At 42.4% G+C, this 17,861-nt stretch overlaps 1 protein-coding gene across 1 annotated transcript in view; it reads right to left on the reverse strand.

The window, feature by feature from the left end:
- The window catches only part of LOC116699415 (microtubule cross-linking factor 1-like), a 27,820-nt gene continuing 9,959 nt past the window's right edge, over nucleotides 1–17,861 (reverse strand). Inside the window, exons 5-10 of the mRNA XM_032531959.1 lie at nucleotides 16,132–16,299; nucleotides 13,268–13,543; nucleotides 11,895–12,227; nucleotides 11,136–11,212; nucleotides 9,136–10,705; nucleotides 1–754 (exon numbers count right to left, since the gene is read on the reverse strand). Of these exons, the coding sequence (XP_032387850.1) occupies nucleotides 551–754; nucleotides 9,136–10,705; nucleotides 11,136–11,212; nucleotides 11,895–12,227; nucleotides 13,268–13,543; nucleotides 16,132–16,299 (2,628 nt within the window). The 3' untranslated portion in view covers nucleotides 1–550. The remainder of the gene's footprint in view (nucleotides 755–9,135; nucleotides 10,706–11,135; nucleotides 11,213–11,894; nucleotides 12,228–13,267; nucleotides 13,544–16,131; nucleotides 16,300–17,861) is intronic.

The raw sequence follows: 17,861 nt of genomic DNA on the forward strand, positions 1-17,861 counted from the left end.
GTTTGTTTTGCTTGTGTTGTCCTTCCTCTCCTTGAAACTAAACAGAAAAGTCAGGCTTCAAAGGCTGGCAACAAAAAACAGAAGGTTTGCTCTTATTAAAAAAATAGTTTGAACATGAATTGATGCAGGACAGCGTAAAAAAATAAAAGTGTAAACAGATGAGAAGAAATGGTATAAACTTATACTAAATACCAATGCAACAGCTGACCTACAGTTTTCACCTGAAAAAGGTTCAGAATTGTGGCTAAATATGTATATATATTAAATACATATGCGCACATGTAGGGTGATGAGGAACTCAAGTGTGTGCAGGCACCTCTTTTGGAAATGTAGTTTTAAAATCTTACTTTGATTACATTACAGTACATCCAAGTTCTTTTAAAAAAAGGGTTCTGGTTCCTCGATGGTCAGCTGGTGATACTGGGTGGATCACACCCCCCTTCAGGCTCCGGCACTGGGAGTCTCTAGGTTTGGGGGGGAGGGGAGGGGTTCTGAGGTACTGGGTCTTTTAGGCTGAGCTAGAGGAGGGGGACAGGAGGTAGAGGCAGCCTCAAGCTGGCTCCTCGCCCTCCAGAATGGTCTTCCGTAGTCCCAGCGGCGGGAAGGTGAACCTCCTCTTTGAGCCCTCGTTCCACTTGGGGGAGGAGGAGGGGGAGTGGGCGGCCCAGCGCGAGGGGGGTCGGCGGTTGGCCGGGCGGGCCGGTCTCAGGAAGCAGGAGTCCAGGGGTGGAGCCACCGGAGAGCGAGGCAGGTCCTGCAAATGACAAGGAGCTGTCAAACAGGGGGGGAGGGAGTGGGAGCAAAGAAAGGACTATGGAATGTGTCAAAAATGAAAAGAATGTCATTTTATTAGGAACTTTTATTTCCCTATAGCCTCCTTATGATATTTGTATTGTTTGTGTGTTACCATTCTGTACACGCATCATTTTATATTAGTGGAGTACCAGTTCATTAGGTACACCTGTGCAATCTGAACCTGCAGTAGATCCAGATGAGGATTGTCTCATATGGCCGAAAGCTCCATAACAAACAAGTTGGTGGCCCAGGAGATTTTTTTTGTCAACTGTTTTTTCTTTTAAAAGGTCAAGGAGGAACTGTCTAGATCACTAGACTAGACACGAAGGTTTGTAGACATCAAGGTTACAAATGTAATCATTGCTATAACAAAATTGACAAAATTGAAACTGACTACATCATAACATGTATTTAAGATCTGCTACAGTACATTTAAAAAACAAAACAAATTTAGCTTAATTTTATCACCTTTTCACCTTCAAATCACCAAATCAATACTTACTGGTTTTTGAGGATATAGTTAGAGGTGTAGTTTTATTGGAGTGCATAATGCTTTGATATATTTCTAATGTTCTGTTCCCCTCGAGTACTTAAATAAGGGAAAAAAAAATTTGAGACAGCTTTAAATAGACTTTGTGCCGATAGCCCATACTGTATGAACGGATGATGAGCAATGCAACAACTGTTAATGTTAATGAAAAAATAAACTTTAAGGATTAAAGGACCTAATGATCTCACTATCACTGATTGAGATTATTTGCTCCAAAATCACAAGCCAAACACCACCACTTCAAGAAGTATGACCTGTTTTACACAACTTAAACAAGCTTGTGTAACTTGACTAATAAATCAACTGATTTCATTAACTGATGAAAACACTAGAGTAAAATAAATGATATACCCTGATAATGGTAAGGAACAAGGCTAATACTGTTTACATTAGTTTACTTTATGTAATTACAATCGTAATCACAGTACGACTAGAAAACTGGAATTATTCCAATTGGTTAATTAATAACACAGAAGTGCCTGGAAACCAAATAAACATGGACGCCATTTCGGAATGGATCAGCCAATGTCTCTCACTCAAAGTAACTGAACCACCAGTTTAATGGATATCAAGTTATTTCGTCAATGCACATTGTTTATAACCCTCACACAACTCTGCAGTCTTGTTGAGTTGTGCAATGATGTGAACAAATTGTAAACATAAACATTTCCCATTTTTGTCGTTAGTGAAATAAAATCTAATCAAATACAGCACAACAAAGAACAGCCTTAAAAAATGATCATACAGCTGAAACCTTTCTGAAGTGCGGAATAATGCAAACTACTGGGTTTATAAATTTAGTTTAAAGGAACACGCCACCGTTTGGAAATAGGGCTTATCACGGTCTCCCCTAGCTGTAGATGGGTGGGCCAATGACTTCTCAGACAGTCAAGATCCAGATGGTGTGATAAAGTCAACTGGGAAAACGTTAATCTGTATTGCTATTTGTAGTTGTTGTGACTACGCAGGCCACAAGAAGTAATTAGGTTGTTTCTTGTTGGCTCACTTTTGGTCACAACATGCTAACCGGTAACATAGGATTCCATTCACTACACTAAGCTAACAAGGAATGCGCTGGCCCACCTTTTTACAGCTAGGGGAGATTGTGAAAAGTCCTATTTCAACAAACATTGGCATATTCCTTTAAGTCCATGTAGTATGTATGCATATTAATGCTGTGGTATACACAGATTAATAGTGATGGAATCACAGAGGCTTTTATGCATTTTTCGAGTGCGACAAGAAGAGAGAAAAGTGGCTTTGGGTACGTATATTTCTCCCTTTTAGAATCATGTCAGAGTGTTGATGGGTAATTGATCACACCGAGACATCACACCACTGGCCCGATTTATAAATAGCTCATCAGGCGTAAGATTTTGGCTAAAGGACAGGGGACATCGAGCCAGCAAAGCAACAATCTAGTTCTGCTAAAAATACACGGCAGTGGCAGTGAAGCTGTGGTGATGTAAGAGTATGAACTGAAGAAAAAGTCAGGTGGATGAAAAGATAGGCCAACCAATGAGTGATGTGCTACACAAACTGCAGTCCTGATGAAAATGGCAGAAAAACAAGTCACATAGATGGATGGGCGGCGTCACCATCAATAAATAAGTTGTTTTTGAATACAACTGATGGATTGTGTACACACACCGGAAATACAGACATTGTTTAATGGGAGGCTTGTGGGTTACTACAATTTTCTATGTGATGCTAATACATCAGATGACACAACGCCACAGATCATGCACCAGTAATGCACAGGAATGGCTGCTGAAGATAGCAACGTGAACAGCTTAACATCAACTCTGACTTTTCATATGCTTCAACCTTAAAAGTGAAATCCACCGTAAAAAAACCTCTTACACTGTTAAAACAGATAATGTGATTACATCCGACTATAAGCAAGTCGACTCTCAAATCTGAAGGCCTCTTCCTGCCCTTTAACTCATCGTCAAGGAGAGTTATTAAAAAAAGGACAGATTGTCCGTCGTGTTTGTTTTTCAATTCCTGTCCAGAAAACTCTTTGCTTCAGCCACGTACCACATCTGAATGCAAAAAGTAGGATGTTTTACCTGCTAATTTGGTTTTTCAAAAGGTATTTTGCCTAATGTAGGAAATCCCTAACTGAATTACAAGTAGGCGAGGAAGGTTGAGAAACCAGAAAACTAACTACAGCACTCATTATAAAAATGCAACAACAATCTGATAACATTTTGTAACAGTGGAAGTATATCTGATGGTGAAATTTTCCTTTAAGCATGCAACATGGACCAGAGTAAGTGGTTAATATCCACAAGGCATCAAACACAACCCCGGAGTATAGAAAGTGATGAGTGTTAGCAGCGGCCTTCTTCAGTATTACTGGAGGACTTGTTAGTGTGAGAGGAAATGGCTAAGGGGAACTGTAAGAGGAAAGAAAACACTGTCTGGACAAAAGGTGAAAACTTCACAGTTGCACACATGGTGACAAAAAGAGGAGGACCTGGTAGAAACACAATGTTAGATATTATATTGTTGGGGCTTCACAAGGCCCCCCAACCTGCACTGAGGAATGTGTGAAATGTTGAAAAGAGTTGTCTTTTTTGTGTCAGGTATACTGTTCATGTTTTATGATCAGTAGTCAAGACACAATCAGATGGACCAAGTTTGCTTTAAAGGACCATACTGGTGGTATTGCAGGATCTATCCCATTAATGTCAAATCATATATATTTTACATTACTGCCAATCTTCATTTAATATCTTCTATGTGGTATGACAATCAACTTGCTGAAACTTTAGATGCATACTCCATTACAGATAATGTTTTAGTTTTTTGTAAAGCTAATGTTTTCATCATACACTAATCTATTGTAGAGAACAGGAAATGTACTGAGTTTTGATCACGAGAAACTCAAATTCTCGTTGACAAAATATGTATGCTCGCTTATTGTTTGTCTCTAAGAATTAGCGGCCTACGTTAGCTAGTCATAAACATTAAGCTCAGGTAACACTAGCGGGCAAATGTCAACTTTAGCTGTGTTTTTTTTTCAGCTAGCTACCCACTCTAATTTAGTTACCCTGAGTATTAGTTTACCTAACCTAAGTTAGCAAGTGAGCAGTCTTAAGCCAGGGTTTGACAATAGCTAATTTTAACGTTACCTAACATTTGTCCAAATATTCTTTTTTTTAATTGTGTGTGACTTTCTTTCAGGTTCTGGGATAGGTTAACATTAGCTCACTAGAACATATAATAAAGTAATCATCTTGAAGATTTTCATTTAAACAAATGTGTGTTAAGTCACTCTCTATCGCAGAATAGAGATGAAAAGCCCTTGGATTTGCAGTAGTACAAACAACAGGGTGTCTTTGACGACCTTCCTGAGGAAAAGTCATAAGCAGCGATCTCTGAAAGGCAGATACAAAAACACTTCGAAGCAATTACCACTTAATGCCATGGGTGCCGTGATAAAGACGAAAAAAAATGAGATCTTCAAGATTGTACTTAAAGTGAAATTATTTTGTAACAAACAGCCGATAGCTGTGTTTGAAATACAGTTGACTATACAATCATCATAGTAGAATTATTAATTTGCAGCCTGAAAAAAACCAAATGCTATGGCCAAAAAAGTTAACCAGGATTTAGCTTACACCATGCATTGTGAAGACAAAAAAAGTGTCACAAAATTGATGTATGGTTATTATTATCTCCCTGGTTTGTCTCTTAGAACTAGCCTTGGCTAATGTCAGAAGCCTACGTTGGATAGTAGACAGCTCGGTTTACGCATGTTAACTAATTTCAAAGTTAGCCATGTCTTTTTAACTCTAGAATTTCCTGTATAGTGAGCAGTGAAAGAGTTAATGATTTTATGTACAGCTGATATCCTTTACTACCTGTCATAACATAGCTTATGAAGCTGTACTGCCAACAACAAGAAGATTTATCAAATTAGTTGTTGCTCTCAGATGCAAAGATGCTTACCAATACAAATCCAGCTTAATGAATGTTCGCTGTTGATAATTGATAACCAATATTGTGCAAATCTCCTAAAGTTGATTTTCATACTGCCCTGGTGGAAAATTGTATTTAAATCTAGTAATCTCAAAACGTATGGTATGACATTGGAAAACAGTTTATGTGATTTATGTGGTTAATGGGATAAAACATGCAACAAAACACCATTATGGTCCTTTAAAAAAACAGATGATCTTTTACGGAGCGTGCATGCATTAACACGAAGAAACAGATGCATAGCTGTTGCACAACTTTTGACACCACTCCGATGGCTTCACACACTGTCACTCTGCCGTCCTGTGAAGCATGCATTAATGAAAAGGGTAAGGAGGGGGAGGAGGAGGGGTGGGGTCTGCAGGGCGTGAGGTGAGAGTTCCGTGTGGCTGGTGAACCCACCGCCAAAGGTTTGTAGAAGAAGAGGAGGAGGAAAAGGAACTTACATCGCGGAGACAAGCTGAGTTAAAGTCCCCAAGGAGTTGTTAGTATGACAGTTTGGTTCTGGATCAGAGCACAGCGGACAGGGAGGAGGAGGGAGAGATAAAGCCCAGAGGGGAGGAGAGAGGAGGGGAGGAGGGAAGATAGAGTGGGAAATGTTAATAGGTATATTCGGGCAAAGTAGAATTTTGATAATTCTGGCATATCAAAGGCAGAGAGGTTTACCAGAAGAAATAACGTGGCTGTGCAGTCCACACAGAAAGCAGTAAACACACACCCATTCACTTTAGACCTGGAAAAAAACACAACTGGGACGTTGACCTTAATGTAGATACACACAGGCCAGTTGGAGAGTGTTGGAGATAGCCAAACTATTAATATGAACGGCTGCAAATAAACCACACTACGGTTGGATGATATGTCCATTTACACCACAATAACAATAAGGTTTTGTCTACCTGGAGAGATTTTTCAACACTGTTTCTACTGACAAAACTCACTAATACTTAGGTTATATTAGGCCACTGCAGGCACTGTTGCAGATCAATGAGCAGAACTGCTCCTGTGCAATGTGATGAAGTACCTTGATTTGACAGGTTTTTCATTCAGGCTGGCTCTGGGGACGTGGAATGTCACCTCTCTGTGGGGGAAGGAGCAGGAACTTGTGCGGGAGGTGGAGCGCTACCAGATAGATCTGGTGGGGCTTATCTCTACACACAGTCTCGGTTCTGGACCCATACTTCTGGATAGGGGTTGGACTCTCTTCTACCCCAGAGTTGTCCAGTTTGTGAGGCGCTGGGCGGGTGTGGGGATACTCACAAGCCCCTGGCTGAGCGCCGCTACGTTGACGTTTACCCCGGTGGACAAGAGGGTTGCCTCCCTACGCCTGCAGGTGTTGGTGGGTGGGGAAACTTTGACTGTTTGTGCATATGCACCAAGGCAGTTGCAAGGTACCAAAGGGTCCAAAGGGCTACAGCCTCTGCCGTGAAAGAGGCAAAGCAGCGGGTGTGGGAGAAGTTCAGAGAAGACATGGAGAAGGACTTTCGGTCTGCACCATAGTGCTTCTGGAACCGTTCGCCACCTCAGGAGGGGGAAGCAGGGAACCATCCAAGCTGTGTAGAGTAAGAATGGGACGTTGTTGACCTCAACTGAGGAGGTAATAGGGCAGTGGAAGGAGCATTTTGAGGAACTACTAATTCCAGCTAATATGCCCTCTAATGTAGAAGCAGAGCTGGAGGATGATGGGGAATGGTGGTTCCCCTCTTCAAAAAGGGGGACCAGAGAGTGTGTGCCAATTACAGGGGAATTGCACTTCTCAGCCTCCCTGGTAAGGTTTACTCCAGTGTGCTGGAAAGGAGGGTTCGGCCGATGGTCAAACTTCGCGTTGAAGAGGAACAATGCAGATTTCGTCGTGGAAAAACGGATCAGATCTTCACTCTCACAAGGATCCTGGAGGGAGCCTGGGAGTATGCCCAACCGGTCTACGTGTGTTTTGTGGATCTGGAGAAGGCGTCCCCTGGGAGATACTGTGGGAGGTGCTGCGGGAGTATGGGGTAAGGGCGTCCCTTCTCAGGGCCATCCAATCTCTCTGTATGACCAAAGCAAGAGCTGTGTCCGGGTTCTCGGCAGTGAGTCAGACTCGTTCCAGGTGAGGGTTGGCCTCCGCCAGGGCTGCACTTTGTCACCAATCCTGTTTGTAGTTTTTATGGACAGACTATCGAGGCGTAGTCGAGTTGGGGAGTGGTTGCAGTTCGGTGGGCTGGGGATCTCAACGCTACTTTTGCAGATGATGTGGTCCTGATGGCATCATCGGCCTGTGACCTTCAGCACTCACTGGATCGGTTCGCAGCTGAGGGTGAAGCACCTCTAAATCTTAGGCCATGGTTCTCAGCAGGAAACCGATGGACTGCCTTCTTCAGGTAGGGAATGAGTCCTTACCCCAAGTGAAGGAGTTTAAATACCTTGGGGTCTTGTTCACAAGTGAAGGGACAATGGAGTGGGAGATTTGAGAATCGGTGAAGCGGGTTTGGTATTACATTCAATTTAGTGCACCAAAAAGAGAGCTGAGCCAGAAGGCAAAGCTCTTGATCTACCAGTCAGTTTTCTTACCTACCATCACCTATGGTCATTAAGGCTGGGTCGTGACCAAAAGAACAAGATCCAGGGTACAAGTGGCCAAAAGGGGTTTCCTCAGAAGGGGGGCTGGAGTCTCCCTTAGAGATAAGGTGAGAAGCACAGTCATAGAGGCCTCGGGGAAGACCCAGGACTAGGTGGAGGGATGCCCCCGCGATACCGGATAAGCGGACAAAGATGGATGGAAAATGCAGTTTGAGTATAGACGAAAGGCCAAAAAGCATAGAAAAAACTATGGTATAAAAAAAATACCTATGTATCTGTGGACAAAATCGAAAGATAAATCTAATAATGGTTTCACACAAAACGTATCTAGTAGAAATTTAAATTGGGTTAAACAAGAACTTATATTTCCTCTACAGCTAAAATGATTGAAATTGCTGAATACCAATTTTGATAACTGATCAATCAAAGTAATTTAATAAGGAAAATGACTTCTCTGTGTTTATTTATCCAACACAAGCACACACAAAAAACAGCAATATATGATCCATGTTGATGTTTATGTAACAAACAAAATAATAAACTGAATGCATTTTTCTTTCTGTTTCATCATTTAAACATGACCAGAAAGATGATTTTCTGTCTGTCTTTTATTTTTTCCCACAGGTCAGCTGAATGGGTGGTGAAGAGGACCCGACCCACGTGTCTTTGCACTGATTTCACTTTTCTTAGATGAATTTGATTAGGGGAAAACAAATAGCTTTGAAAACTGGAACCACTTAAAATTCTGGTTGATCATTTAATTGGAGAGTTGCTGATAATGATTAAGTATGTAACTTTGTAACTGTGATCTCACTCAGATCATTGCAGTGAGATTATTAAGTTTTACTTCTCCAGTCTTCAGACACATACATCAAGTTTTGGTCGGGCCTCAGTGAACGTTAAAGCACAGAAATGAAAGGCAAACTACAAGAAAGCCATAACAGTGAAGAAGAAAGTACAGAAGAAGAAGAAACCATAAAGGAAAGTTCAGTATTTTTGAAGAGGGTCGAATATTTTGACATTACCATTGCATCAGTCAGTGCTTTCGTCCTGAGAAAAAAGCAACATTTTAGTGATATTATAACGTAGTTGATAAGCTTTTTCTATAACCACAGATGCCTTAAAGTTTATCTTCATAATAAGGAAAATCCAAGGCAAAGTCATAAATATTTTTGCATGATAAAACATGGGCCCCAGAGCAAATGAATGATGAAGCGATGAATCCCGTGCGTCTGTATATTTACCTCCATACATCCAGACTGTCCTCTGTCTGAGTCGGCCTGCCTGCTGCTGTCTCTGCTGTGGCTGCTCTGTCCTCCAGCCTGCAGCCTCCTCTCCTCTCTAAAGCTCTGCTCCTGCAGCTTCTTATTAAGGATGCGGGCTGTGTTTTCAGCCAGCGTGTAGCCCGGCGGGGCCGATAGGTCCTGCCGTATGCTCACCACCTCTGGGTTTCTGTCCCCCTGTGTCTCCACTATCAGCTGCACGGGGCTGGGTGAGCGCCCACGAGCAATCCGCAAGCACTCGGTCCTGGGGTCTGTGGCGAGAGCCCCGTGTGCAGGGCTGGGCTCGGTGGTGGAGGGAGGGGTGGGGCGAGAGCGACTGGGGGACTTGTTGAACTTCTGCATGGAGTCGTAGGCCACGGGGGTGTGGTCAATGATGTTGAAGAGACTTGAGAGGCCGTCGTTGATGGTGGTATGGACAGGGCTGTCACGAGTGGTGGTGGAGCGGGCCCACGCTGACTCGCTGTTGCCCTTCTGCGGTGTGGTGGGGGTGGGAGCGCGGTTTGAAGTGGGTAGCTCAGCCTTGTTGGATGTGGACAGTTTGCGCTGAAGCTTGGGTGAGCCATACTTTGGCGAGCAGCAGGGTCGCTCAAACTTACTTTGGATGACAGGAGAGTACTGAACCTTCCTCATGCTTCGTGACGGGGAAGAAATAGGCGTGCCTCCGCCTTTTGGGGTGAGGCAGCGGTGGGGGCTGCTGGTCAGGTTCCTCAACAGGTCCGTTTGTAGACCCACATTGCTGGTCTGGGTGGTCTGAGTGCTTCGCGTGGTGAATCCGTTGGTCTGGCAGGCGGTGTCTCGGATAATGGGCCCTGGTGGTGAACGAATGGCGTTCCTCACAGAGATGGCCACCTCCTTCATGTCGTCACTCATGTTTCTGGAGAGCTGAAGCTCCAGAGAAGAAGTGTACCCCACAGTGGGGCAGATAGGAGACTGGCTAGGAGAAGTCCTCAACCCCCCACCCTCCAGGATTCCACATGCCCACCTCCCACTGCTGAACACCTCATCTGACCCGCTGGCTCCCACCACAGCTTCTCCTCCGCCCCTGGCTTTGGTCCCTTTGGCATACAGAAAGTCTGGGTCTTGGGAAATAGGGCATTCAGCTGCCCCAGATCTGGTGGGGCTGTGGAGCATGTGATGACCATAGTGCTCCACTCCCACCCCTGCCTCCCCTGCTCCGTTGCCCCTCAGCGGGGACTTGTGGCAGTGCTCAGGGCTGCTCAGGGTGCTGGTGGTCAGGGTTGCGCTGGTGGTGAGGAACCAGGACGCTGGCTGGAATGGTTCAACGAGCTCCCCTCCCCGGGCCTCGGGGGGTTTGTCTGTCCACATGTTCCGAGCAGGATCCAGGCCAGAGGCAGATGATGGGAAGTCCCAGCCCTTATTATGGAACTCCTCAATGTACTTGAGGTCGTCTGGGGACAAAGGCGGGGTGGCGTCATCTTGGCCCAGATCACCGTGGCGAGTCTTGTCAGGGAGGAACGGCGAGCTGTCCATTAACCGCTGGAAGTCGCTCATGGAGCACACAGACTTAGCTCTGGACAGGACACACAAACACACAGTTCATTAACATTCACTTCAGTTGGGACAATGAAACCAAACATTACAAAAAAACCAACCCAATCATGATCTCATCTACTTTATAGATTACCAGTAGTTTTTCACTGCAGAAAAACAAATTCTAAATAATGTATGCATGTATTTAAAAAACAGAAACTTTCACAGAAAAATCACCAGGGGGAAATCCACTGTCACTTCAAGTAAGAGTTAATAGAATCAATGGCAAGGGATCGATGTGTATGTATGAGCAACACAAATTCTGCAGGAGGCTGAATAATCTGCAGCCACTGAGACCAGTTCTTGGTGATGTATTTACTGTTGACATCAATTAAAACGCAGCAGCTGTTCCAGAACAGTTTAAACACTCTTTGAACTCAGTTTGACTTGAAGCTTTTTCATGAGGTTACCTGAACAGACTTCCACCACCCATCTCGTCCTCTGGGGTCGAAGGATCAAGTTCTCTCTCCGAAATCTCATTCAGGGCCTGAAACACAACAGATACAATAGTTAAATCATGTGGAAAAGGGTTCAGTGTAAGATGATTAATCGACAGTAAAACAATTTATCCTAAAATGAGTGAGTATATTTGTCATATGAAAACAGGGGTACCTTATATAAAACAAAGTATGATAGCGTTCTGACACTATTTGAGCACCACTATCATTTTATTGAGGGGTTTGACCTAATGAAATTGTCTCCACTAATTCTGGACTAATTAATTAATAATTTTGTATTTATGTATGTATGTATGTATGTATGTATGTATGTATGTATGTATGTATGTATGTATGTATGCTATGCTATCTACATTATTATTTTCTGTTTGATCAGATTTTCTGTTTTCTTTTACATGTTAAATATAAGTTTCAATTAATCAATTAATCAATCAATCAATCAATCAATCCATTAATTGAAAAGTCTATAAAATGTCACAACACAGTGAAAAATGCCCATTATGTCCGGTACATAATGGTTCAAGAGCAATATATAACTTATAAAGCTCAAAGTGATGTATTCAAATTGCTGCAGCTACTCTTACTTCCATCACACCCACACTTTCGTGCTGCTGTTCAACACTCCCTGTCTCCCTGGTGCAAACTGGTTTTATGTGATAAAAGCACTACATTAAAGGTGAGTTTTCTTGATGCGGCTGATGTATGTGTTACCTCCTTCATGCAGGGGAACCTCTTCTCCCCCTCCAGTCTGGAGGGTGGAGGGACCTCCAGGCTGCCGAGGGGGTCCAGGGACAGTGCGTCCAGGAACAGGTTCTCCGTTGGGCCTTTCAGCCTCAGTGCAGCCCCATGCTCCTCCAGCATGGCATCAGAGTCAGAGTGGGAGCGCATGGGGGGTGCAGGGATAGGGGTGGACGTACAGGGGGAGCGTGGCGACCGGGGGGCCTTGCAGGGACTGTCCTGAGGAGAGAAAACAGCTCTGTGGTCCGAGCCACCATCTTTGATGTCGATGCCCTCACCTCGCCGGCTGTTCAGTTCTCTCTGCATCTGCACGAAGAATATAAACAGATATGAGGGGAACAGTCAGAGAATTAAATTTACAGTTGAAGTTTACGTGTCTATTTTTATTATTTAAATTGTTTACACTTAAAGACATCAATAAATATTTTGTTTGTTTTTGTTTGTGAATGGGTTTAAACATTACAGGCTGCATTTGTGTAGCCAATACTGATAGATATTTAGGAATTTATAAAAATTCTGATAACATTTCTTATGCATTGCTGAATGATGCCTCGCTGCTTCCTGCTCTGTGTCTCTACAATTAGGGGGTGCATCAGCAGTTGTTTTTTTGCTGTTTTCAGAGTTTGTTATTTTTCCACTCCCTGCTGTATATGTTAACACTCTCACGCTTATATCATATTAACCAGCTATTGTTTCTTACTCCTACCCTGAACATCACACACAAGGTGAGACCCTGCAGTTGGTCTAATTAAATCTCACAAAGGATATCAATTATTCAGTTATTCTGGGTATTTATTGTATCTAGCATTGACTATTCTAAAGTACCAAACAATAGAGAAGATAATCGCCTTGGGTGCTTTGCCTCTCTCTCTCTCTCTCTCTCTCTCTTCTCTCTCTCTCTCTCTCTCCACACACACACACACACACAACACACACACACACACACACACACACACACCACACACCACACACACACACACACACACACACACACACACACACACACACACACACACACACACACACACACACACACACACAGCATTACAAGCAAAGTCTTCAGATCTTAAAGCTGTGGTGGGTTTTTCTAGTTTGAGCAGCTACTAAATAGACCCTGTGGTGATTGTTTTGACCCTGTGGCGATTGTCTGTTGATTAATTATCTACTGACTGACTAATCAAATATATATGAGCCTGACTTGACTTTAACTCTCCCTCTCTTTTTTCTCTGCATCTCTTTCTCTATCTCTTATATGTTCAACCCTGTCCTTCCTTCTCTTCTTTTTTCTACTAAAACTCTCTTCACTTTTTTCTGTCTCTTCCCAACTCCTCCTCTCTCTCTCTCACCCTTTCCATCTTGCGGTGGAGCTCCCTCATGTTGCAGTCCCACTCCTTCCGCTCTTGGTCAAAGCGCTCCAGCAGGTCGCCCCTCTCGCGGCTCCACCTCTTCTCTCCATGCTGCAGTTTCCAGCGCAGGTCTAGGGAGGTGCTGTGGCTGTCGGCCAGCAGACGCCGGTGCTCCTCACGTTCCAGTTTTATGGCCCACTCGGGGTCTTCGACAGGTTCCCCTTCATCACCTCTCTGAGATTCACCTCGCACCTCGCCTTGAGCCTTCTCCTCCAACTGGTTTAAAAGCAAAGATACAGGGATGTTGAGTTGATTAGTCATTATCAAGTCGTTATTATGCTGCACAGTATATACAAAGAAAATAAGACAAAGAAAAGGCAGTGTTATTAGGCAGTATCACAATCTAATACCCAATTTTTATAAAACTACTTTCGATTGAAGAAATATTCCCTATGAAAACAGTTTGCAGTAAGGTTTGTTGATTATACACAGTAACTAAGATACTGTTTCTGGAAAGAGGTGCTTCTGTCCAATCTTTTAATGAAAAATGACATTGTTGGTTTGGAGACAAATAGCAAAATAAAACCAACATAACGCTGGAGGTAAGCAAGAAAATATGTTTTTTGGATGAACCTCTGCTGCTGTTTGAAGGCACGACTGACCAAAAAATCTAAAACGATGAAACAACAATAACAAATAGCTTCTGCCCAACTTGTTTTAGCCCTGTTTGTGTTTTGCCCTCCCGATGGATCAGTATGTTTTTTAAAGCAGTAAGATGAATCATTCCTCAAAGTTTTGTACAAATCCAAACAATAGTGTCTGTTTGTTCGTACATGACATACGAACAAACAATCTTTTGCTTTTTACTTTTTGATACTTTAATCTATTTTACTAAACTCTATTGAGTTTAATAAATAAAAAATGATAAAAAAACACTGAAAACAGAAAAATTCCAGTGCTCACACAGCTATTAAATATAATAAATGAGTGTCAAAGCAGATTATAGAAATGACAAAAATTGTATATCTTATTATTCTGTGTGGCTTCCTCATGATACCAAGATCATGATAACAAGCTATTGAGGAAATGGCTCACTTGGGCTGTTTATTTAGACATACAGCCAAAATAAGACCGACTGAGATTAGTCTAGCCTGCAGCAGGGGTTTAAAAGGTTTAACCTGCTTCAATTTTCAGCTGCAACGCAACATCAGCTGCGATGCATTGTGTTGGCAGATCAAATACATGCAAGCACACATTCCTGGCAGATCAACTTCTAATCAGCCTTTTTCTACTATTAGCAATTGTAGTGACAAAAGACAAAATAAATGCTGTTGTAATAGGTTTCCAGAGTTGTAAAATCCTGTCTTAAAATATTAAACCATAATGTGCACAATTTTTCCTGTTCAAAAAGAAAAACACAATGAAATTAGGAAAATATATCATAAAGTAAATGTTTTGTAGCCGACAGAGACTCAAAACTTGAGTGTGGGCTGCCCTCCGGAATTTATATTTTAAACCACTCACTAGTGGAAGGACATGAACCTAGAATTCAGATGCACTGCAGAAATCTTCAAAGCTGTAGAGCGACAGAGAGAACTCCGGAGGAACAGAGCGTTGTAATCTTCAGATGGGCTTTGATCCCTCAACATAATGGTACAAACCAGAGTCTGCAGTACTGGAGCTGTGTGAAGAGCAAGTCAAGGATGCCTTGAAACATCCGCTTACATAACTCCCATTCACAAATGTTTGTCTTGTGTAGTTTATTATAGTGCTTGGAAACTGTCTGATTACATACTGGAGAGGATGACATGTACAGTAATAGCTGTTGACTCAACGCTAAGAGCCAAGATGTTAGACAAAATAAATATAGACAGTTATTTAAGAGGCTTGACACGGTCCCAGTGACCAAACCAGAGTATGAAACATGAGCCAGCCTTATATTAATATCTCAAAACTTAATCTTATAAATCTTATACATATAAATACACAGGTGAGGGTATGTAATTTTAATTTCTGCTCTGCTGGGCAATGTAATAATTATCATTAAAAACCAGCAGTGTAGGGGCATATTTCTTAAGTCTTAATCAGGACAAAGCACAGTGGAGCAAGAAAAGAACTGGTGTTAGCAGAAGAAAACTTAAGTAAATTCGTTCCTGTTAAGGCCCTCATCGACCTCTGCTCTGAGAAAGGATATGAAACATGTTGAAGCTGTTCAGTTTAAGAGCGTGAGAGTTAAAAAGATAATCTCACTCCTATAAAACTGATTAATTGGGTCCCAAACCTGCAGTTAACTTTTTATCAGATATAGCTGGGAGAAGACATTGCTCTGCCACTGTGGGTTTGAAATTTGATGTTCCAATACTGACACTCGTAAAAACATTATCCTCAAATTGATTGGAAGCTATTTTTTGTACATTGTTGGCCACCTGTCCTGATTGTGCTCTGCCTCTCAAAGGGAAAGAAAATCTCAAGTTGAAATCAGACACAGTGGACTGTGAGGCTCCAACTGTACCACAAAACATTGTGGATTCAATAACCTTCTCTGCCACACTGTTGTACCTTTCCTACAAATGCAGTTACCCTTACTGCAAACAGAGTATTGATCTTTTTGTCTATCATGAAATTCAAACACAACCCAAATAGCATGTGCTCGGTAGAATTGGGGTGTCAGAATACTAAGCGTTTACAGATATGTCTATAGTAGTGAAGGAAGTACACAAAAGATTTGTTGTTTTTGACTTGTTACCGCTTTGCCATGAGTGGGATGTTTACTGTCACCTCGCTGCTTATTGAATGTCCCGCTAGTTTTCTACACCAGATTGTGTCCTGTGCCTTTAAAGTGGGTGCTGAGACGCCATCTGTACCTGGGCAAACTGGCACTTCATCTCTGCCCACTTGACCTCCCAGGCGGCTTTGTCATTGGCGTAGGACTGCTGCAGTTGGCATCGCCGCATCTCCTCCTCCCGCAGCTCGTCTCGAAACTCTTCCAGCAGCGTCCGCAGGGCCTGCAGCACTTGCCGGTTCTCCCCAAACTGTCCACAGAGGATTCAGGTAAAACAATAATTTAGAAAAAGGTTAAACCAACTCACTCAGACACACATGAACATGGCAAGTTCAGCAAGTTTTGCCCTTATCTTGATGGGCTTGTCTTATTTCTTTTGTTAAGTTTATTTTTTGGACATTTTCCGCCTTTATTGAAAGGACAGCTGAAGACATGAAAAGGGAGAGAGAGGCAGCAAAGGGCTTCCGGTCAGAGTCAAACTCGGGACCGCTGCGTTGAGGAGTAAACCTCTATATATGGGCGCCCGCTCTACCAACCGGTGCGTCCCGTGTCTCTTGTTTTTATCAGTGTCTTCTGTTTCTCTTTAGCTCTTTGGGACAAATCTGCTTCACACGTGCTATATAAATCAATTTGACTTGAACCTCTCCATCTCTCTAATCTTCTTTTTTATCCTTGTCCTTTGTCATCAATCATTCCTTGACTCTTGCCATTAAAGCATTAAAATATGTACACATGGAAATATAAGTTTGTACTTAAAAATCCTAACTCAAAATTAAGTGACATCCCTCAGGAACCTCTGAGAAGAACTAATTAAATTATAATATAATAAATAATTAAAAAGTCATTCAAACTGCACCTTGGACGTTGGACAAATACAGATTTATTTTAGTCCAATTAGGATGCAGGGTTTGAGACAGTTAAGAGAAAAGCATGTTTTCCTGCTCAGAGAAGTGTGTGAAGAGCTGTTTTCTAGTGGTCCTGCTGTGGAGAGTCTTCCGGTCTTGCCGGGAGGCAGGGAAGCACAAAAGAGTCTGTGAGTTAAACGTCACCTAACTACAGCGCTGCCGGCTCTGCCAGCCTCGGGTGGGAACTCGACATGAGCTCAGGTGCTAAAAGGCCAGTGCACTTCAATCCAGTATAACAAGAGAAAAAGTGGAATTTGCATCAATAATTTTTCCTGTGAGCAGATACAACCAAAATAGACTTAACGTTTTTTGTTCTATTGTTGTATTATTTAAATATGAATCATATGAGCAAGGGTTAAAGTGGGATTTGGCAGGTGGGGAAACATCAAATTCAAAGAAGCTGGTTCGCCTGTTACTCCCGTTACATCCTTCTTCCAAAGTCATGAAAAACATTAAGAGAAATTCCAGAAGTTGAGTTTACAGTAAAACAAATTATGACTGTGTTAACTGCATGCCAAATTAATCAGAGCACACAAGGCCATATGTCCTCTTAATATGACTTGTTGTAATGCTGACAAACAATGTAGCATATAAAAGCTATTTTATTAAACTGACGCCGGCACAGTGCTCACTCCTCATAAAAACGCTACATTACATAACCTACAGCCAACTTTACAGAGATCAATAAGGGCAAAACAGCTTCACTGGTCTGTTTTAACCAAATTGTTTCTGGTCTAGTCAGTTTCTGATTGTTTTGGCAGTGACATCTGCATACAGTATGAGATTCAGAAAATCATTTTTTGTTGAATGGATTCCCTGATGAAAAAATATTTAGATTTAAAATGATAGAGGTTTGCTTTTAAAATGACTATAACTAGCAGGCCTGCCAGCTACCAGTTTTCTACCA

This window comes from Etheostoma spectabile, chromosome 12 (genome assembly GCF_008692095.1).
Source record: "Etheostoma spectabile isolate EspeVRDwgs_2016 chromosome 12, UIUC_Espe_1.0, whole genome shotgun sequence".
NCBI lineage: Eukaryota > Metazoa > Chordata > Actinopteri > Perciformes > Percidae > Etheostoma > Etheostoma spectabile.